The sequence below is a fragment of the Syngnathus typhle genome, linkage group LG20 (genome assembly GCF_033458585.1).
Source record: "Syngnathus typhle isolate RoL2023-S1 ecotype Sweden linkage group LG20, RoL_Styp_1.0, whole genome shotgun sequence".
Taxonomy (NCBI): Eukaryota; Metazoa; Chordata; class Actinopteri; order Syngnathiformes; family Syngnathidae; genus Syngnathus; species Syngnathus typhle.
The window spans coordinates 3,717,145-3,740,863 of NC_083757.1; the positions used below are offsets into that span (position 1 = coordinate 3,717,145).

Consider the following 23,719-nt stretch of genomic DNA (forward strand, 5'->3'; position numbering starts at 1 on the left):
AAGTGACGTAATACAACCGAGCCCTGATTGGTGCATTTTGTGTTTAACCTTTTCCGACGGGAATTTCAAATTGTATTGAATCCTGCAAACCGCTGTTCAAAGAAGGAGAATTATAAATCGCATTTTAAAAGGGAAGAGACGGTGAGTAAACAACCCAGGTAATATCGGAACATACTAGATTTCATTGAATGTGTTTAAAGGATTAGACGAACCTAAATGGTTTAAATTACCTTGTAACTTCCATGCTAAGCTAATGCATTATGCTAATACTATGCATTTTTCAATGACGCTTATAATTAAAACATTTTGCTTTCGCCTATTGTCTACATTCAGTCATGGCTCCCAGGAAAAGAACCACCAAGCAAGTGAAAAAACAACTCAGCAGCTCTAAACTCAACGCATTTCTGGAAGATTTCGACAATGAAGGTAAAAATGTGATAATATGATGAAAAAGAGACTTTGATATATATATAATAATGCTTACCCGTTGTTTTTGAGCATCCCCTAAATAAATTCCTTTATGTTTGAGTCCAGTGATGTTTCTTAATTGTGTGTTTAAAATCGTTTTAATAGTCCAAACAAGACTTCATCAACTGCACGAGAAGGAATTCCATTTGTTGAAGGATCTTCGCAACAGCTACAATATGGCTATCATTAAGCTCCCATCTGTTTATAGGAAAATGACTTGGTTGGAAATTTTCAGTAAGTGCATTGTTGTATAAATGTCTTCCTGGTTTATCTGCACTTTGAGATGATTGTCACTCTACTGTGGCATGATAATTCATATAAAACTAACTTTTTTTTCCCCACTGCATTGCTTGTCTCCAACACAGCGTCGGAGAAGAAAAGCGCAGGCAAATCTGGTTCAAATGAAGAAAAGGCACCCAGGAAAAAGGTAATAACTCATTTTGATTGAGATGCATTTTACACAGTAACCACTTCTTCTGCATTCAGGGGAGACCTGCAAAGAAGCCCCCAACTACATCAAAACGAGCAAAAGCTCTGTCAGTCATCCAACAAAATGGACCAGTCAGAAGGTAGGAGATGATATTACAACAAATAAAGATACATATATCATTTATTATGGTTTTATGTGATAGTATTGCTGTTATCGTCATTTTTAGATCATCAAGGAATCCCACGGTGACTCCCGCCAGGTCCCTGTTGGACGCCTCCATGATGGGTAAAACGCCCCTCATCACGCCACGCTTTGACCCAAGGTAACCGCTAGATGTGGCGGGCTTAGTTTAGCCAAAGGTCCAAATGCATGACTCAACTTTTGAACTTTCTCCACCTCAGACTTCCAAACACTCCAGGTTTGAGAGTTCCTCGCCACAAGGAGAGAGTCTTCAGCTTTTCCGTCAACGGCTCGCCCATCGCCGACAACAACGACGAGATTATTATAAATGTCCCAGTTGGGAATGGAGAGGTGAGTCCTTGGCAAATGTAGCTTTCAATTTCCCCCCCCCAAAAATGGATCTGAATAACATCAAGTTTTTTTTTTTTTTTTAGAGTATTCAGCTGCTGGCTAGTCAGGTGGATTCAGTGGATCTGTCCACGCTGGGTGAAACCGCCTTGAGGAATATTCGCCTTTTGCAGGTAGTGTATATCCATCATATCTCCCTCCATATTGCAGGTTCAAGAGCCAGATTCTTTTTTTTTTTTTTGCCTAAACTTTTCTCTCTTTCTCCAACAGAGTCGTCTCTCAACATTGTGTGAATCCTAGCTCGGACCCAATCGTCTCCGTTTGCGAAATAGTTTTAATATTTGTTTGACTTTGATTGCATATTATCCGCTCGCCTTTTCTTCCTGATTTCTTCCTTCTTTTTTCTTTTAAAAAAAAAAAAATGTTTTTTCCAACGCATTACCTAGAATTCACTCGCCTGACTGCTGTCCATGTGTAAATGCGGGTTTTAAATGTTCAGCTTGTATACTGTATACATTTTGTAGTGGTCTTTGCTTTAATTTCTGTAATCCCTCTGGGTGTTCTGCCTTGTCTTTTATTTTTACTTCACACTCATGTACATAAAAAGAGTTGGCATTGGATTCATCACATTAGTGGAGTTTTTATTTAGCCTTTATTTAGAGTGTGGGGTTGCAGTACCTCGTATTGGTCGCAAGAGGGCGCGCTTTAGATTAGAATGTCAACTGTACTGCTGCAAAATAGTCACTAGATAGCAGCATTTCTTCATTGAATTTAATATTTTTTTGCAGGGCTTCGTCTCTGACTGCCCTTTCAAACAATAAATGCCTTTATGAGAGCAGATTTAGATACTTCACTCAAATTATTTATTTGCCTTTTAAGCTGTACTAACCATTTTCAGACCGCAAACACACATAATAGATTTTTCTGGTATCACATATGTCATCAAAGAAAAAGTTCAAGTTCAAAATTCCCTTTTCCACTAGTCCAAACATGCTATTCAGATTTAAACTATCTTTGTGGCACATGAAATAAAGTTTTACTTCTGCTCAAACTTCCCTTTGTCCTTTCATGACTTTGTTTGCACAGAGGGATATTAGTGAGTGGCGCAAGTTGGCAGCCTCTCTCTCTCTGCTGGCACAGGAACATGCACTCTGACCTTCAAGGACAAGTAAGCTGCCAATTAGAAGCTCGTTATGAAGCCTAAAGAGCTCATCAGGGGTTTTCACCTGGGAAGAGGCGACGGGTCGGGCCTAGCCTCACCTTGGGTCTTTGCAGACGAGTGCACAAATGCTATTTCCGCTTGCTTCTGATGCATATGCTACCAAGCAGTGGGACTGGAACTCTGCCCCAAACAGAAACAAAGCCTGGCCCCTTCCATCTGTACACATCTTAAACACTTGATCATCAGCTGTCACTCAGCGCTGCAAAAAAAAAAAAAAAACTCCAAGTCACCCACAACGACAGATGCTGTGATCAGCAGTGCATGGACTTCAACTCCCTTGTTGGCGAAGTCTTTGCACACCTGCTCTACACATCCCAATCGTCACAGATTTGCTCTTTGCTCTTTATTCTAATTCTCTCGGTGGGTGGAAAATTGCCATATTGCACGGATGGCTCAGTTTTTACTAAGCACGTGGGCAGTGGTGCGGTGACAGGTGCTGCATGAATGGGGAGGACTTTGAGGTCACGGAGCAACGCTTCCACATGAATCATCTGAGGAGATGTGCAGGATGAAGGACTGGAACTTGAGATACTGGAATTGGAGAACGTACCAAGATACTCAATTTGAGCACATCACACGCAACTAAAATCTATCAGGTATTTCACATGAGAACAATATTTAATATATTTTTTTTTGAATCACTCTTGCGTTATAGCCAAATTGAAACTTTGTTGTAGTGGTCATCTATTCAAATTTTATAAAAAAAAAATTCAACTCAAAGTTCAACATACTTAAATTGACAAAACAAATTTGTATTGAATATCCTTTTTTTTAGTGTCTAGAAGAATATAATATAATTTCCAACCCAATCTTACAACATTACTCCAAAACTAAATGTATTACAAAAAAAAACAAACTGTAGGACTTTCCAACATAGCTCTTTAACGCCAATTTCCATTTAAACCGCGTTTTAGCGACACCCTGTGTCAACCTAAGGAACTGCAGGTACCAGCAATTACCAGATCTTTTGGGGGGGTTTGATTATTTTCTTCTCCTCTATTGTAAGTTATGATCTTATAGACATTTTGTCCACTTCTTCCTCTTCTTATCTTCCTCCAGTTTGCATCCTCACAATTGCTTTTTTTCTCTGTAACCATTAAACGTGGTTTCCTCAACAAAGCTATTCTCTCCCCCCTAATGGCTAGAGCCCCTTGGTTAATTGAGCTTCCAACCCTGGGGAACCTGCCAAATTTCCTGCCAAGATGGATGAACCTGGTGGGGGCATGTTCTCCCGGAGAAATGAATTCTCCATTGCGTCGGGGCCGCCTATAAATCCCATCCGTCAAGTGCTCCCCTAATCGATTTATTCACGTACTTACATTGCCTGCTGCCACTGTCTCTCACTCAATCCATAGTGAAACAACCAAGGGCTTGCTATGTTTGTCAGCAAAAAAAAAAAAAAAAAGGCCACTTGACGACCCAAAAATGATGATGTGGTGAAACGACCCACTGCAGGGCCCGCTTGGAAATAATACTGAACCACACATGTTGCATTCCAGACACGTGTTGGTTGGGTGGCCAGCAGGGTCCTGATGGTGTTTTGATGGGCGGCCCCTGATGACAGGTGGGATTGAAAAGAACATCTGCTGCCATTAAAAAAATCCTATGGAAATTAGGCTCCGAAGGAAGCCAAGCAGGAGGTTGGCTGATGGCGCAGGGACAAGCTTTTCCTTGGGCAGCACTAAAAACAAAGAGAACAAAAATATTTGTCAGCAAAGGACATGATAGTGATAGCTGTTGTGGAATATAAACATGTTTTAAATGGAAACACAATTACCGTATTTTCCGGACTATAAGGTGCACCGGACTATAAGGCGCACCTTCAATGAATGGCCCATTTTAAAACTTTGTCCTTATATAAGGCGCACCGGACTATAAGGCGCACCATTAATGCATCGTGTCAGATTTTTAATCCGGATCAAACCATTCTCCATTTTACAACAAATTACTTCATAATCACAAAATAATGATCCATAGTCTTTTTGATTGATGATTCATAGTCTTCAGCGGGTCACTCATGATTGATTTCATGACACAATTGTTCGGGCCAGTTTAAATTGAGGAATTTGGTCCATATATAAGACGCACCGGACTATAAGGCGCACCGTCGGCTTTTGAGAAAATTTTAGTTTTTTAGGTGCGCCTTATAGTCCGAAAATACGGTAAGTGTTGGCAAAAATGAATTATTTTTTATTGAATGAATGAATGAATGAATATTTAATGAATTATTGTTGAATTATCAACTTTAAATTGAATATCTGTGTGGTATAATGACTAACATCCTACACAATGAGTTCATTGCAAAGTTAACCACTTTTACAATCAAACAAGATGATGTGCAATGTCCGCAAAACTCGACATTCTTTTCACGCAAGACTCGTCCGGATTGAAAAAGCCCTTTCTTACTTGGCTCAATGAATTTGTGATGCAAATTCCAGGCAAGGCGACAGAGCAGAGATGAAATAAAGTGAATTCTCACCTCATTAATTATCTCCATTTCAGAAAAGGAGGAGGAGGAGTGAGGCTATAAAACGAGTCGTGCTAGGTAGCAAGTAGCGATGGGGCAGGCATTGCCTTTGAGAAATAATTAAAGCCTCTTTTGCAAGAAAGCCTCCCGGGAAAATCCCCATCTTCTATATGGTCTTACAATTGATGTTTGCTTTAGCAGCTCCTCTGTATAAAGCAGACCTTCAATAAACTATATCGCCCTATTTGTGAGAGTAATGCAGCCCTCTGCGGCCCTCAATTAGGTATAAATGACACAGCAAATTGGAAAATTAGGAGGGGAGGGAAGGATAATTTGCTCCCAAACAGGCTAAAACCAATTCATTAGGAGACTGGGAAAGGAGACAAAGGGTCCGAATCTGTCCTTGAACAAAACAGAACCCCCCCCCCCCCCCTCATATTTTTTTTTCTTTTTTTTTTTTTAGTTCAAATGTCTTACTGTTCACCTTGGGTTGTGCAGGGGAGATTATATTGATCATTTATAGCATTGCAGGTTTTCCAGGTAATCACCGTACAGTAATCTGATTTATTATTTAATATTTCTTTATTTATTATTATTTATTATAGATCTGAGATTGAAGATGTATTTATAATCCCACTGTTTGAGTTATTCTTCAACATGTTTATTAAAAGACTCCCGCTCTAAATTTCAGTGGTGCAGAACTGCTTTGCACAAAAATTTGGCTTACATAAGCAACTCTAAACTATTAATCATCAAAAGGGAAGGAAGGGGGGGGGTAGTGGTGCATTTAATTGCATATGGATTAAACGATTAGATTTTTAAGGGGAGTCACGGCGTTGTTGCTCATATGTAGAATTTGTCCCTCAAATGTGACACCGAGAGGCCTATAGTAGTGACACTTATCATTGTGGGGTCAATCAAATGCTTTATTGTAACACATCCCTTAGGTGCTATCTGGATGCACAACCCATAAACATGTCATCCATTTTTTTCCCTCTATAATAAAACATGCAGCTTTAAATTTTTTTTTTTTTTATTAGAAGTGAGGGCCTCAAGAGAGACAAAACAATGACACACACACGCGTGTGGACACGCTACACAAAGTTGTACAAAGATATTGTTAATTAATAGAAGTTGAGTGACAGCACAGTGAATATTTCAGACAATTATTTACTTAAGAATGGTCTGCTGGCTCCCACAGCTTCGCTTGCCATCTGTTTGATTAATGTTCTGGCATAAGGCTTTATTTTAAATTAAACATGAAAATGGAATTTTAGTCGGGAGATAAAACAACTCTCTGTAGGGCAGATTACTTGGAAAATGTTAACTGTAAATCTGACGTTGGTTGCCAGGCAACCAGACAGGAAGTAGCCTGGTGCTTTTTTTTGGGGGGGATTTGGAAAGTAAGTGTCTTTGCAATATATATTTGTTACTATAGCGACAGAAGGAAAAACATTGAAGCTAATAAGACCCAGCCTCAGATGAATAGACACGTGCGAGTCCAGGTGATGCTCCCATCATTTTCCTGATGTTTATCTCTGCTCATGGAAGCTGAGGTTGGTGCGTAAAAAAAAAAAAAAAAATGCTGAACGGGCAGTTCAGCAGTTATGCTTTTGACCTTCACATCCTGCCGGGGTGACTACTGAAACGCCTGAAGTTGTGCCTTTTCTTTTTGTTTTACAAGAAAAAACGCAACCCTTAGATGTAAATAATCAACTGAACCCCCCCCCCCCCCCCCCTCTTTTGTAATGGTGGCTTCCGAGTGTAGTAAAAAGGACGGTCGCTGCAGATGGAACCGATATGAGAGTCCCCTGGCCGATTTGAACAAAAGTCTGCTTTTAAGCATTTCCTAATCACATGCAGCTCGTATCTGCCTTAGATATCTTTTCTAAGACTTAGTTCTTGCTGAGTAAACACAACCCCTGCTTGCTTTCCTTCTCTGATATCCTTTCTTTTTTGCCCTCTGTTCCCCCCCACCTAAATCTCCAGGATTTTTCCTCACAAGCACAGGAAGAAATATTAAAACAGATCAACATGGCCTAGAAAAAAAACAAAGAAAAAAACAAACCTCTTTAGCTTGTACCACTGTGACTCGGAGCCTGCGGCAGGGTTGAATCAAGTTTGGGAACTGCTTTTCCCTACACCCTCCAAAAGCCTTCAGAAGATTGCGGCGCTTGAAAATCACAATCCACTGATGTGCAAATTGGAGTCAAGAGTCAACAAGAGAATGCGGCTAATGTACACGGGTAATTAACATTTCCTTGTCAAGCAGCACGTCGCAGTGGGAGGATTAAACAATTCCAGTGAAACTGCAAAGATCAGAGTCCAGCACTCTGGGATGGGTGTCGTCTTTTTAAATACTTACTCCGTGCGGAAGTGTTGATTTCTGTTATGAATTGATAATTAATTGAAATTAGAATCCATCGTTTCCACATCGGGATGCCAATTAGCAGTGGAAGGTGGGTCCCTTGTTGAATTAGGTATTCCTGCACAAATGAGATGATAACAACAATCATTATCGTTATCACAATGATGATTTGCTGCAAATCCAAGATTGGTTGTGTTTAGTTCCAATGGTGACATTTAGTGAGGCCTGCAGGCTCCATAATGAATATAATTTGTATTTTTAAATGTGCAATTCATTTTTTATTTATTTATATTTTTACTTTTATTTTTGATATTTGCAATGTAACGCCAATGTTTTCCTTAAAAAAAAGAGAAATAATAATATATCGCATTTCCACTCCCTAAATGACTCCTTAATGTCAAATTCATGACGCCAATACAAAGTGTCAAATGATAATCTGCGTCAATTCATCGTAAAATTACAGACTGAAAGAAAGCTATTACGTGGAGAATCCGAAAATGTCTGGAAAGCGATGGCTGTTAGTCATAAATACACATGAATAAAGTCAAGTTAAGCAATAAGTGGCTGTCACATTACCATTCTAATAGGACATCAAATCTAAAAAAAAAAATAAAAAAAAGTCAGTAACCATTCAACTGTACTGTCAGAAATTAATCAAACCACATGAGAGCTTTTCTTGCACAAAAGGAATTTTCAAAGTGGTTGAAAAGTATTGATTTGGCGCCGGCGTCTTTAGCAGTTTTAATACTGGATCGATAAGTGTCATCTGTGTGAGCTAGCAGATGGAAATGATTTTCCGTCACATATGACCTTTATTATAATCTGCGGAGATTATATACATGCATTTTAAAGCTTGTCAATTTGTTTTTTTTAATTAGACAAACATTCAAATGTTAATTATGCAACAATGTGCTTTGTATAATAAGGAATTGTTTTCTGTATTGCTGTAGGGTTTTTATTTTGTCCCCCATCATGGTACCTTGTTCTCATCCTTATTTTTCACCAATCCCCTGATATCCCGGTGGCTATATTACACCGCCAGGTCTATCGTTGGAGGAATCAAGGCAATAAAAGCTTTATTTACTCTTATCTGGAGCGGACCCTGAAAAACGTCACGGTATAATACAGACTGAGACACTTTTAAAAGGCAACCAGGTGAAAAAAAAAAATCCAGGTTCCTGTCTGCTGGCAGAAATTTCCTCTTATTTTCATTTATTAAAAAGCCTTATAGCTTGTCACTGAGAATTGTACAGGATTGCTGGAGATCCCGAGTAGCTGAGAAAAGTCCAGGTTACTAAAAGTCAAATTCTTCCCTGAGTATTTAATAATGCATTTTTTTTTTTAATGACACAAAATCCTTAATGTTGGTTACTTCCAAACCCTTTTTGTCTTCTATTTGTGTGTCCTTAGTGTTTGTTTATTTCTCTCTGGAAACACACAACCTTCACTCTAAACTTCATTTCCTTGAAATTGTTTTTCCAAGTGCGCTCTTGAAACCTTCTTAGCATGTAACCTCCTCTTTGTCACATTTCCCACACCCACTTGCATGACACACCTCAATTTACTCTCCTATATGCTTTTACCCTCATTTCAACTTTCTTCCAAGACAAAGACATTTCAAAAACAGGTAAATAAAAACCAATTTTATTGACTTCTTGGGTACTATCTGTGAATGTTCGGGAAATACGTGTGTGTAAATTTTGATAATTGACCTACTTAAGTCAAAAGAGAATCTGCATGACCTAAAATGGCGGCAAGCAGCTTTCACTCAATAGAAGTCATGTGGAATTAACAACAGGGTGATAACTCGCCCCTGATATTTCCAACTATGCTGCTTCTTTGTCACAACAGTGACTGCTCACTGTTACATAAATATTTAATCTTATTGTGAGAGTCGCCTGCAGTTAAAATCGAGGGTGAGTGACTGCTTTTTTTTTTTTCCCTTTGTCAAATTATCATGTTAGCAAGTGACCTTGTTTCTTGTTGTGCATGACATCGAACTCGGAATTATATTCACCTAAGTAAAAAAAACAAAACGTGCAAAATGTGGTATGAACTCAAACACACACTTTGCATTTAAATAACGACAATTGTAGCATTTGATCCCACCAAGTCTGAATATAACCTAGAATTGTATCTTGTATAGATGCTTTTCATTGTCCTTGGAGTGTTTCCGTGAATATAACCTATTCTTTTCTCTTTTTCAAACCAGGATGACTGGGATCAGTGGCCTTCATGTAAATATCCCCCGGTGACGTGGATTCAGAACAAAAGGAGTGTATCTGGTGAGCAAAGCCCGCCGGAGTCTCGGGTTGGGACATCCCCAGCGGGGCTAATATATCACCGTATGATTTATAGGCTTTACATAGAAGGGGGTGGAACCAAGATGGAGGAAACAGAAAGCAGAAAAAAAAACAAAATTGCAGAGTAAAAATACCTAACATTTTTTTTTTTCCCCCCGACTCAGCAGAACCCGCTCATTACTCACCGCGTTGCTTAGGATACCAAATACATTTAATAAATGATTCAATTGATTGTTGGTTGATTAATTTCACCTTTCATTTTATCGTCCATCGGCGTGTTTATATTAACTCGCATTATCTGTCGGGTTTATTCGCAATGTGTAGTTTCGGTGATGAGATACTAATGAAAAGGGTTATTACTTCCAATGGTAGCGATTCAAAGTGTTTTCTCTGCGTTGGTTCGATAGCGTGCACGTATTAAAGGCAGATATAAGAGTTTGTGTAATTGACAATCTAATTGTGCCGGCAGTGGAATACATTAGGGTAAGTTATTAGTCTTGTATTGTGTTATGAGTTTGTATGTGTGCACATAATAGCCCGAATGCAGGTCGATAGAATTTGACATAATTCAACGGGGCTTGTCAATATTGTCAAGATCTAGACTTGATTACATTTTGGCAGCAATAGATTGGAAATAGATTGGAAAAAAAAAAAAGAGGTGAGATGGAAAAGTCGTCTATGGGGGATTTGGTTTCTTCAATTGGCCAGTAGATGGTTAAGAAATGTTCAAATATCCATCTGTTTTTATTTTTTTTGGGGGGGGGGTCACATGACCATGGACTGGTTGTTCCGAACCAGCCCAATCCATCACACCTCAGATTTTCTACGGCTGTAAACGACAAGCTTGGTGCTCCACAGCTGAGTGAGAAAAGGTCAAAGGTTATTCTGCCATTTGGCTTCACCCAGTTTGCTGTGTATTACCCGGGATAAAATCTCACTTGGGTTTATAACCTGTGTGGTGGGAAAAAATTTTTTTCAAAGGCTGCCACGATGGAATAACAACTCAATTCCAGATGAGAGTTAAATATTATTTGTGCCAAAAGTGAATGTTAAATGCTTATATAGTAATGGCCAGTTGAACGACCACATGAAATAATTAATTAATCTTCCAACGAATAAAACCTTTTCAATTAGCATTTTAATACTTGCCTCTTGTAATATCCCGGTGACCACTGCAAATAAAGATAACAGCTCAATTAGTTTGAACCGCTGCCTTGTTACTCCATAAAGTGCTTAGCGCCTTTTGCCTGTTTGTAATTTACGCTAATAATCACCGTGTTAGCGAGACTTAAAGCCATCAATATCTTTTTTTTTTTTTTTCTTCTTCTTCATAAACAAGGCCTCACCTGACCATGGTGGCCCACCTCAAATCCCTTCGGGGGTCCTTCTAGCATGCAGACCCAGGAAGTAAATCACCTGTGTTGGGAATAAGGTTGGGGACTGATTGCCTTTCAACTTTGACCTTTTTTGGGAGGGTGATACAGGAGTGCACTCATGGGAACGTCATGCCTGCTGAGTTAAGTAATAAGGAATAGCCAGGCTGACTTGTATAGAAGAATGTAAGGAATCCTATTATTAATTACTTTGGGGGATTCTACAGGCGTCAGCAAAAATGTCCGCGCTCTTGTCGTCTCATTACTGTCCGGCTATTTCAGCAACATCCTCCTCGTCCCGCATCCCGAGCGCTGAGAGATTATTAAAAAGATGTTGCACATAAACAAGGAGAAGTTATGAATTTGTAAGTAAGCTTGAAGTGACTGCGAGACTGCTGATTAAAATGTACATTGCTTGTCTCTGGTGACAAACATCCGGAGTTAAATATTAATATGGGCGGTGAAAAAAAGTTGATTCGTATTAATAAAATATCAGGCAGTCTGTCGAAAGAAGTTGCCTCAAGTTGTAAACAGTAACTGTAAGGTATTATTTTCAAAATAAATAATAATCATCTAAATGAATGTCAAATTATTTTAAATACGACTCTTGAGTCATAACAAAGTTTTAAAAGTAACTTTTGCTATTAGGCACGCAGGGACCGGATCGATACGGCAGTTCACCAAAGGGACACGTTTCTGATTCATATGTTAGAAATATTACAAAAAAAATCTTATATGAGGAGATTAAATTTGCGGGCTCTCGGTCGAACCCTCAGCGGGAAACCGAAATAACAGTGAGAAGAGGAGATTAAGTTTGCAGCCCCTTTTATTTGATGCTCCCAGTGCAGCAAACATGATATGGATGGATTAATAAATAATAAGTCTTAAAAATAAAACTGCTTCATATTGCAAAGTAGTGGGATGCTCTGCGGTCGAGCACAGATGTTCGCCGTGTCGGCGAAATGTGCTGCGCTCGCAGTCGATATTTCCTCCAAGCAGGTTCTTCGCATGGCTAATGGTTATTAGATGGCTAACGTTGATGTTCTCAACGCTTTTAATTGTCGGCTGAGAAACTTCCAATATTGTCTACTTGGACGACTTCTTGATGGCCACCCGGTGCTGATGCTGCTACGTGAACAAACAGTTTAGTTAGAAAACGGAGCAAGCTGTGCACAAACATCCAAATACTTTTTTGGCCTTCAATTAGAGACCTCGGGAAGAGAGTCGAACAGGCTGGCAGTAAACAAAATTATGCCGTAAATAAGAACGGACAAATTAGTGAGCGAATTCCTTCAAATAATTGACTCACTGTAAACCTCCATTTATTTATTTTCTATACTGAAGCTCAAGTCGGACTCTTTCCTGCAAATTGGATTATTGTCTATAAATAAGTGTACATGAAAACCAGCAAAAAAAAATCCGATCTTCCACCTGAGACCTCATGACCTTGTCTCTCTGATCTGCATGGGTCTACGAGTTCCCCTTCCCGCCTCCTGTCTGATCTCTGAACCAGCAAGCGTGTGTAGATTGAGGCGCTCCTGACAAGTGACACCCTATCCATCTGTCCGCAGCTATTTTACCACCAAAACCCGAGTCGTCGACACCTGAGTAATGCTCGACCGTCTGACCCCGTCCTGCATTTGAGCGCCCTGCACCCGGAGCTTGATTTCCTCAACCTGTCAATAGACGGACGGACAAACATGCGTCGGCGGTGACAGGTAACCCATGCAATTATTTTTCCTCCATCCATCACTAGAAGGAGGGCAGAGGGCAGCGCCATTTGAATTGGAGCTTTAGATAAATAGTCTGTCGGCTTGTATCCCTGTCAGGCCCACCCAAAGTCTGCCGCGACACTTATCAAGCCTGTCGCGGTATTTCATGTTTGCTTGACTTTATCGTCTCGTTTTTTTTTTTTTTTACTCCCACATTTATTCAGCGGCCGCCTCTTCCGACAGGAATGTGCTTTTAAGATGAGTATCGCTTCCTACAGCATATTATTATATATTATTAAAAAATATATATAATATGTAGAATATAATAATAATATAATGACAATAAATAAACAATAATAAAAAAATTATAAATAAATAAATGAAAATAATAAATAAATAAATGACTTTTTTCTCTTTGTGGACTATTTTGAAACCCAAATCTCAGCAAAATGGTCTTATATATTTTTTTAAAAACCTGAACAAGACCTACAGGCTTCCACAGTTTCTGTTTTCCGTTAGTTGGATGAAGTTAGAGTTGAGTCCTCCTCCTCTCTTCACCCCTCTCCTTCCTGCCTCCCTTCAGACTACTTATTTACTAATGATGTGCAGCAAATGCTTACCCTAGTGTTTTCATTTTCCTCCTCCGACCTCTGCTTTTCACCTCTCCCATCTCGTCCAACCCCGATATCCCCTTCATCCCCTTGTCATAGCGCTCATCCTCACCCCCCCATCAAGGTGAGACCTGGGTGGCTTTAATTGGCTGGTATCAATTAGAGGCGGAAAGCATGTGAACTCATGGGAGTGTTCCGGGTCTCCGCTCCCGCCTCCCTTGCCGACCGGACTTTGGGTTCATCATCAGACATGCCATGCCCTCCACCCCCTTCTCTCTCCAACCAAATATTCCCTTTCATTACATCTCCAGCTCTCCCTCCTTCTGAGTTTCGTTTTCCTCTCCTAACTCTCCTGTCCTTATCTATTCCAGCCGCCACTTTTAAATAAATCCCTGCGGCAGGGACTGAACCAGACATGGCCATCATGGGACCAAGAGGAGGCTAATGCCTTTTTAATGAGGCCTCGGCCACAATGTGACACAGTAAAGTGGCAGGAATCGGTGGCTGGTGAGCCCTTGGTCCAAGGTATTTATCACCTGAAAAGCTCTGATCCACTGTGCCTGTGGGAGGGAGGGAAAGTCGGGTGGAAGGAAGGCCGGCCGAGGTTGAGAAGAAAGTTACACAAAAGCCAAAAGTGGTTCAAATGTTGCCATGAAACAGTCAAATAGCATCTTCGACTGTCTAAAAAAAAAAAAAATCACATCTTCTTGCCGGGTTTTAAGTGGTGCCCACATAGCAGTGACTGCAAGATGCATAGAGCGAAATCCTAATAACATTCCCAGCGCTTTGACAGTAATTAATATTCTCCCATAGTGATTGCCGTGGCGCCTGAGAGAAAAGCGCCGCGCACCGATTGCCTTTTTTGAGGGTTCTCGCATTATTATAATCCCATTTCATCTCATTTTAATACCCACTGGGCCGAGTATTCAAACATAAGATCTAGCGAAATTGCCCTTAAGTGGTTGAATAGAAAATAGCAAAGAAAAGCACCTTTCATTATGAACACGCGTGATGGAATGTAACGGCCGAGCACGCTCGAGGCATGAAATGAAAGAAGCTCTGAAATATAAACTATTTCGATGTGCTTGGCATGTCAATGCTTGTCCATTAAGATTCCCCCAAGTCATAAAAAAAAAAAAAGTGAAGTGGAAGTTGTTAAAAAAATGGCCATCAAATAATTTCTTTTATTATGGTCCAATCAAAACGCAGCTTTATTGTTTACATTGCGTCACATTTAATGGACAGGAACATTGTGAGCATCTAAATAATTCAACGCTAACCTCACTTCGTCTTAACACTTCAACCGCTGACCCTCTGCTCTTCTCCAGTGCTTCCGTTTATCTCACTCGATGTAATCCTCCCTCTTTCAACTCGAGGCGGGCTACTAATTAATTAAATCCACAAAGAAGAAAGCTCCTACTCATGGAATGCTGTCATTCCGCAACACAAGCGACCTGCCTGTCGTAGGCCCAAAAGTTCCGAAGCTGCTATGATTACATTTCTGCCACCCAAAAAATGGGAACATTCACATGACAAGAAAAAAAGAAATAAGTCATAATCTGTTCTGGCGTAGTGGTTGCACGTTTTCCGAGATGATCCGCTGCTTCACCCTACGTTAGCCAGCCAAAGCAGACTTGTGATTTACATTCAAATGACAGTGGGAATTTGACAAGATTAGGACGGCGCCCCCTGTGGGGGGGGAAGATTTGTCTCGAGCTCCAGACACTGTTTGCTCCGGTAAAAGTGTTCAGCCGTGAGATGCCACCAGAGAATTGATGTAATAGGAGTGAAAAGAAACACACCCAGTCAAATACTAAATAACCCGTGCTGGTGTTAGGAAAAGAATACACGCCCTTTTTTTTTTTTTTTCCTGCTGCTAGCGTATGTTCCAGACAGCCATAAATGTTGAATGAGTCGGTGGAAGGCCTGGGGAAGGGGAGGAGAGGAAGTGAAGGGAAAAAAAGAGGGCAGAATAACAATGGAGGATGCAGAAATGATTGCATGTATGCAATAAATCTTTTTTTTTTTAATAAAGTTGGCCTCAGTTTTGTACCTCCCCGTTAAAATTCCGATCACCCAAAAAACTAATGAGCAAGAATCTTAGGGTGAGGAAAAGTTCATCAGTTTCAACTGGCCTTGAATGTCCATCGCAGTGCTCAATAGCTTGTGTTAAATCAAAGCTATTTCCATTAATCTCCATTTGTGAATGGCTGACTGATTTCAAAACAAGCTCTCTTGATTTGACTGCGGAGGACACCAATTCATCACAATTTGTTCAGGTACTCATGGCTGGCGACTGAGTGCTTGTTTTATTCATCCGGCAAGTGGAACGCAATGAGAAATCATCTGTTTGGACAAGCAAGTCTTGTTTTGTAGATGCAGATGTGGCGTCGCCGTACGTTTCCATCGTTCATCCCTCTCTCTCCGTCATCTCCCAACGCGACGACCACGATTTAGGTTTGTTTGACCGGCTGCTCAATTATAGTCTGTTTACCCGTGCATAAACAAAGACAAACAGTAAATCTGCAAAACAAAGAAGCCGGAATTAAAAAAAAAAAAAAAGTTAGACACCATGTTAACCATATATTTGCATACATTTACGACAAGTTTTGTTTTTAGGAACTTCCAACTTGCATGTTAAATACGCCAAACTGGGTACTGTTCCAATAGTTTTGGAGGAGCCTATTTATTGACTTTTATATGGTACACTTCTCCTCTGAGTAAACTGTTTAATTAAATCGGGATGCCTGCTGAACAGCAACAATTTTTGAGGAATATATATATATTTTTCCCCCTCACCCTCCTTATTAATCTACCAAGCTCTGTCTGCTCTGTCTCATCTGCCATTCTCCCTTCTTGCCCCAAACCAGTCTTTCTCTCAGGGCTGATGTGAGGCAGTGATAAATACATCGACTTCCTCGTCATTAATCAGACCGCAGCTTGTCACTATCTGTCCAAAATGACTCAGCCCATCCCCTTGGGGGGCACCATAGACCGCAGATCCCTCCTTTTGCCACTTCTTCTTTCCATATGACAGTTGACATCCCCTCTGGTAGATGCTAAAAGAGGAGCTTGGAGGAAACATTTGGAATGAGCTCAATTTCATCATAAATTGATCCTAAAGTTTGATCTGATCTTTATTTAAGTCTTAATTGACATACAAAGTCTGCTCGCAGTAATACGTAGGCGGGTTTGGGGCTGCTTTGTTCCCTCAGGGCCTGGACGCATTGCTATCTACTATATCTTCTCTGTTCAGTTTCAGGAAATGACCCATCTTTTCTCAACTCTAGTTATCAGGCATGAACCACTATCACCAATGCAATCAGACTAACTAAGTGCTTCCGTCTCCATTTGGTTCCACAGACAGGAAACGTTGGTTGGACTTTAACAAGGTGCCTGTCCTTGAGAGATTTGTCTCGTCATCAATCAGCGGCAGGCGCGGAGTCGCAGCCGGCGGAGAAATTGAGGGATGGAGTGAAAGGCCGAAAGAGGAATGAGAAGAGAAAAAGGTGAGGAAAGCGGGGGGGTTAATTAAGAGATGAGGAAAGGAGTGAATGAGGTTAAAGGATGCGTTTCGGAGATGTAGCAAGTCATCCACCTCTCACAACATTGATGGAATATAAAGCAGAGCTGAAAGCTCAATCCAGCACCACCATTTTTTTTTCTTCTGATTTATATCTACGATATAAGTCATGATCACCAGTCATTCGTTTTTGTCTACTGTCCCTTTATTGTCACACCACCAGGCCAGTAAAATTCAGCGCCAATGAAAAATTGCCAAGATATTTACAATCACAACCTGCGTTCAGCTTTTTGCAGAACCCGACATTTTCTTTCTCTCATCACGTCTCACCGTGTGGGATGTGATGGCAATTTGTCCAATCACGTAAAGACACATTTGGTAGACGACTCAAAAAAAAAAAAAAAATCATTGATAGTGATGTGCGTTTCCCTCTATCTCTCGTAAACATTTATTTGGCATGCTGCTGCAGCCGTAACGTTGAAGCTCAATGGCAACTGTCAGAAGTGTTGGTTGAGGGAAGCAGAGCATGTGACAACTCCCTCCCGTGAGTTCAATTTTTTTTTTTTAAGTGACTGCAATTTAATTGTTAAGCTCGGTGTCCAAAAATACAGTCTTTTATGTTTTTTTTTTTTTTGCGGGGGAAAAAATATTTACCTCCACTGAGGCATTTTGGAAAGGCGCACAACTTCTAATGCCTCTGCATTGCTGCGGGGAGAATTGCACCAAAGACTAACTTCATTTCACAGAGAATGTTCTGCTTGGTGTCTACGGGGAAAAAAAAGTTCAGGGTTCAAAAAGTTCCCTTCCTTTCTTCGGAAAGAACTTTACAAATGAGCTATATCGACCATAGCGAAGGTATCCAAAAGCAACCAGGGCTCCGAGGAGAAAAACACTTTTGACACAATGCGTGGCTGTGCAATTTTTGTGTTATTTATTTGTGACACTGTGACGCAGTCTCGCTTTAAAAAAAAAAAAAAAAAGCTTATTTATGATTTGCCTACTGAGTTTTTAGCGATGTGAAAGTATTGAAATCCAACTCCTATCTCAGTAATTTGTCATCAGAAAATTTCTCTATTTGTAGTATTGGTCGGAAATAAAACAAATGATAGGCGACACTAGTGGAACACTGCATCTCCTGTTTTCCAAAGGTATAAAGACATGTGGATCGATGGTTTGCGTCTTGTGATTGATGGACTGAAAGTGATGTATTAGCCATGTCAGAAGAAGATGCTGCAGGACGAAGGGGAGGGGGGGGGGAGTGACTCTTTTGTCCCTGTCTTTTGAACACTTCAGTGTTGTTTCTCATTTCCCCGCCGTTTCCTTCCCTTCTTGTCTCTCCGTGGCTGTTTTATTGTTGCCCTGCAGTATGTTTTTTTAGATCTGGCAGTGTACTCACCTTGTAGCAAGCTAAGCTACATCGCACAAGTCTTGCCCTCCACGCAGCTATCGCTGTAATTCTGCAGAAGCTCTGTAAAAAGAGCCCAAGGCGGTCTAGCGGAAGAAACCGATGTCATATATTGTGCTCTGTGTGCTTTGCCCTTGTCTGTCTCCAAGGCATCATCACAGGCTGCAATATGTATCGCTGAAATGAACAATTTTTTTGGGGTAATCATGTTGTGGAAAAAGCCACAAGGATGGAGAAGATGAGGAGGTTGCTGTCTCATTGTGCTGGGCAAACTTTGAAGCTGTCGACTGGTTTCACATTTCAAAAAGTTCTTTTTATTTTGCTTACCTAGCCTCGATCAAATTGTAATTCCTTTTTACGAATGAGCTAGATCGTAAAGAATTTCCTCGAATGAATTTAATTCGCTCCTAATTAGTCCAAGCAGAATATTCAACTCCTCCTGGACTCCTTCAGTTTGCATAATTGTAATTGAAATGAAATATTTTATTTCTTTTTAACACCTTTTAAAATGCATCACAAAGTTTGTTGCGAGAGGCCAATCTGGCTAATGCTAAGACTCCATCCCGATGGCCTCACTTCATATTCATGAGAGTGCCTGCGTGTTTGGAGGGGGGGGGGGGCTGCCGCCGTTTTGTTTTCTCCTGTAACACAACGCAGACGAGTGCCTTTCCAACTGAGACTGATACGTTTTTATGCGGCGAGAATTTTTCAATTGCATGTTTTTCAATTTGGGAGGCAACATAATCTCCGGAGATACGACACAATTCAATAGAGCCTGAACGCTGCAATTTTAATTTTGCTACGCTTTAAAACTTCTAGCACTGGTTTTTCTGGCAATAAAATACTTACACATGGAATGTCATTTTGTTAACCCTCAGCTAACTTAAGTCTCATGGAAAAATTTTCTTATTTTATCCCCCCCCTGAATATGTGCAGAGGCACAAAAATCTGTTTATGCAATATGATCATCGCTGATTCCGCTCAAGGAAAAGCGACTCGGAATGATGAAGCAGCCTACACAGTGCGGACCTTCAGAGTCCTGACTCATATCTTTAAAAAAAAAAAAAAAAGACTAGCAGGTCATCAACATGTCTGCTGGCCTTGCAGGAGGACTCATGCAATCAGGGAGATAGCGGCTGACTTTTTTTTTTTTTTCCCTTACTGCCGAGTGCAATTGCCACTTCATGACTGAGTCAGAGTGTGACAGTCACCTCGGCCCTTCCTACACAGTGGACCGAACATAACAAGCTGCCGAAAAAGCAGGCAGACGCAAAGCTTGAGCTTTGCTATTGGACCCGCGGGGGGTTTAAGGCACTTGAGACTTTTTGCAAGGCCTGCACAATTGCTTGCCTTGCACCTTTTTTGCACTCTGCCTTTAATATATGTAGAAAATCCTATTGGGGTATGTTTATAATGTTTTCCTGTGAGTACGACGCTTCTCGTCGCCTCGATGGTGAGAAGAACATTCAGATTGAGATGTCATAATCAAAATGTATTTTTGGGAGGTCTATTTTGAGTGTAATTCCACTCTTGATCACTCGATGGCAGCATACTATTTAGTTTGACAGTAAATCTGAAACAGGAAGTATTTGAACTCTGATTATTCAATTTCAAATAATCTGTAAAGATTTTTTTTTTTAATCAGCGATCCAAGAAAAAAAAAATCCAATTATTTTGCACTGATTCGAAATTTACGTTTTTTTTCTCTCTCGCACATCAATTTTTAATAAATATACATCACATACGATAGTGATATTAAAGCTTAGGTTCTTTTTTTCCATCTTAAAATGTCTTGACAAGCTTAATGAGAATGCATATTCAGGAGGAAATGGTTGTTTTCCAGTCCTCAACAAACTACCCAACAGATGAATCTTGTCACGAATAAACACCAAACTAAATGGAGAACAGATGATACGGCATCCCACACACGCAATTTCATTTCTTCATTCTCGCTGCACCACAGGAGCTTCTCATTGCGGACGATGCGGTGGGGAAGAAGCCGCTTAACACTTAGCAAAGGTGCGTGCGTGAGAGAGAGGTAGAAATCATGATGCTGTGAGAAATTAAATAAGAGTGCAGAAATACCTGCAGGGAGCCCTGGCAGCAACTAAACTCGGCGGATGTGTGTGACAGCATGCAAACACACGCACTGCAGTGAACCAACACAATGCTCGGAGGAAATATTGCTGATGGTGAAGTAGCACAAACAGACAAAGGATGCCTTATGCTAGCTTCGTATATGTAAACAAATAAACAACCCCTTTTCTAAATTTGTGCATTTCTAACCTCTTTGACCCTTTGCATTAAATAGCAGTTTGGTTAGTGACATATAGAGGGCGCTGTGTGACTGCACAGTCAACTGATCGGCTATTATCTCAAAGCCCGTGGTCTCTCTATTTGTCTTTTTGCCTCTTGCATGCAAACACCCTCCATCCTGTCCGACTGTTGGAGAAGAAAAAAAATGAAAAAAAGAGTGGGTCGGACAGAAGAGTGATGAGGGCAGGAAGAGAATGGCTCACTGGCACATGATTTGAAGATCATTGTGCCCCCTGAAATAGCTCGGCAGTTAGGAAGGTTGTCTGAAAGAATTAATAAGTAATGATAGTGCGGCGGCGGAGCCTTTTGGGGGATGTGCGTGTTGTGTTAATGTTAGGTTACACTAATTTCTCACACGTTTGAGAGTAGATAGGCAATTTTATTTTGATTTTTTATGACATCGCTGATGGGTCCATTTGTATATATAGGGATGTGCTTGAGTCAATGTTTTTCCAGTGAGTACATTGCAAAGCCATCAATGAGTCATCACCTCTGGAGCACTTAATCTGAAGAACATATGGAAGTATATAAAAATGGCAAGTGCACACAAGAGAGTCCGTTTCATGGTGAAATATCAAAAGGGTCACTCTCGCGCAATCTGTTCGACCCTTGACTGCTTGGATTTTGAGTCGAAAGGAATTGACTGTATTAATTCTCGGGGTTAAACTTTGCCATCGTAAAAGTTCAAGTATAGAACAGGTCATTTTTTTTTTTTTGCATACTGATTCATTTGAACGTCAAATCATTAAAGACACTGCTCCGTTTTGAATCCATTTGAAATAAGAGCCTCAGTTGGATGCTACACGGAATTATAAGAATATAAAACCTGGGTTGCTGCCATGGCAACCCCGCATCACCTCGACTACAATACAGGTGGGCCCGCCCGCGCACCTCATGGTGTGCTAAAGTGTTTATTTCAAGACATTAAATTAGAGTTTGGCTCTGAAGGCTTTCACATATTAGCTTGTATCACTGTCAGTTCATAATTGCATGTTGATTGAATCCCCTTAACTACAACTACTAAAAATAATATGCTAACTTCTAGACATAGACATTGTAATTAAAACACTAACAAGATTACTCTTTCCCTGGTAAAAAGATAAATTCACTTTCAGAAGCAAAAATAGCTTCATTTTATGTTGTTGCTATGTGCAGGGGCGTATCTATTCTGGTGGACAAAGGGCAGTGCTCCACCCCAAAAATCATGACCAATTTTCCTTGCTATCTTTAATAGAAAACTGATGTATTAGTTTTTCAAAATATTATGTATAACATTTTTTTTAATGAAGAATACCAGTTGTTCAATTTTCTGTACACCGTTTGGACACCCCAATCTTATTCTAACTTCTGCTGGATTAACATGTTAGTCTAAAAGTAGGAAACGTCACGGAATGTTGCACACACTCGGTGAGTGTGTGTGGCAAGCTGGCCAAGTGCCAATCAATGACGGGGATCTTGACAGGATACAGACTTGTGATTGACAGAGGAAGGGCAGGTTCCGACGCTCCAGGGGAGATTTTGGTAGACAGTCGCAATGGATGTGGACAACTATGTGGTTGATCAACTATCTATTATTTCCCAAAAAAACCCCCAAACAAGCTTATCTTATAAATTAAGTTCTTTTCAAGCGTTTATTTCTTTATATTCAATTTCTTCGAGAACCCTGCTGGCTTGTTCTCAAAATAGCACATGGGACATTGTGATTTCCTGAATGTTGTAACGATGAGCATTTAAAAATGTGGTGATTTACAAAAATGAAATGTTGCAGATCCAATTTTCAGACACGTATCAAACTAGTAGTCCTTTGCTTGAATCAACGTCCAAGAAGTAGCTCCGGGTTTTCATAATGTTGGTGACCTCTACCTTAGTGGGCGTCATTTGTCAACAAGGGCACGCTCTTAGCTCGACCCAGGACACTGATTGGTGCGGTTATTTTTGGACAAGCCACTATCATAGCAGCTTTAGGCTACTTGGCAAGATGCCGCCGCTCACTTGCAAGGTTAATCGACCGTTTTCAGACATCATTTAATGCATCCCACAGGGAAACATTGTATTCATATTTTATCTAGTCAACCACTGCCACTGATTTGTGTGTGTGAGGAACACAGGGCACAGTTGAAATTGGAACATGTTCAAATGATATGTTTGCAGCACTTGAAATCTCACCTAAGGTCCAAATAGAATCCCCTCGCTTCAATTTTAATCACCCTTGTGTATTTTATTTTATTGTTTTGGTCAAAGGCGTAACGACATTTCAAGTGGGCCTTATTTTGCTTGTGGATTGAAATGGAAAAATACACTAGAACTAGAATTTCCACTTTCATTCAGATTCTTTTGGATAATAATATAGTGTCTTAAAGACAATAATAGCAGTCTATCTCAATTCCAAGTTAAAATGACATAAAGGAGTTTGGACTTTTCCTTGTTTTGACACCTTAACTTTTTTGTTTTGTTGCCTGCTTTGCATGTAGTGCCAGTAAATACTCTGTTTAATTCGACTTGGGACTCTGTGTTGCACAAATTAAATCTACCCCCTGTGTGCAATCATATTTATTTTAGAAGGACAGTGAGAGCAGTCAGTTAGAATAATGTGACTTGACTACAGAGCAGATAGCCCGTAGCCAAAAAAAGAAGAAACAATTGTACTGCTTCTTTTCTGCCAAAATCCAAATGGAGCGTATTTTGCAGACCTTTTTAAGTTGGGGTTGCACCTGGATGGGTGCTAATAGATACAAGGCTGCAATTTGTCCTCCGAGTTAATCAGCCCTGAGCAGGAGTGAAGATGGAGCTTGTGAGTGTTAGGGAGGTGAAATTTATAGATTTTCTAAGCGGGAGAGAAAAGCAAGTGCGAATCGGCCTGATTTTTACTGCCGAAAAAGGAGAGAATATATCAGGTTATCATACACGGCCAGTAAAAAGTCATTTTTCTTCTAATAAATAAATGATCTCCGTGGGCGACATAAATATCACCAAAGCCCACAGCAATGTCCATT

General features: G+C 40.3%; 1 protein-coding gene across 2 annotated transcripts; it reads left to right on the forward strand.

The window, feature by feature from the left end:
* Nucleotides 1-15: 15 nt before the first annotated feature.
* On the forward strand, nucleotides 16-2,477 carry cdca8 (cell division cycle associated 8). 2 transcript variants are annotated; one of them, XM_061267166.1, is made up of 9 exons: nucleotides 16-141; nucleotides 334-426; nucleotides 574-702; nucleotides 834-895; nucleotides 955-1,037; nucleotides 1,125-1,220; nucleotides 1,300-1,429; nucleotides 1,513-1,599; nucleotides 1,697-2,477. In XM_061267166.1, the coding sequence occupies exons 2-9, from the start codon at nucleotides 336-338 to the stop codon at nucleotides 1,724-1,726; spliced, it is 708 nt and encodes a 235-aa protein (XP_061123150.1). In that variant the 5' UTR covers nucleotides 16-141; nucleotides 334-335; the 3' UTR covers nucleotides 1,727-2,477. The 2 variants fall into 2 exon arrangements, with proteins under 2 accessions (XP_061123150.1, XP_061123151.1); XM_061267167.1 differs by having other exon boundaries at nucleotides 22-158.
* Nucleotides 2,478-23,719: the final 21,242 nt, after the last annotated feature.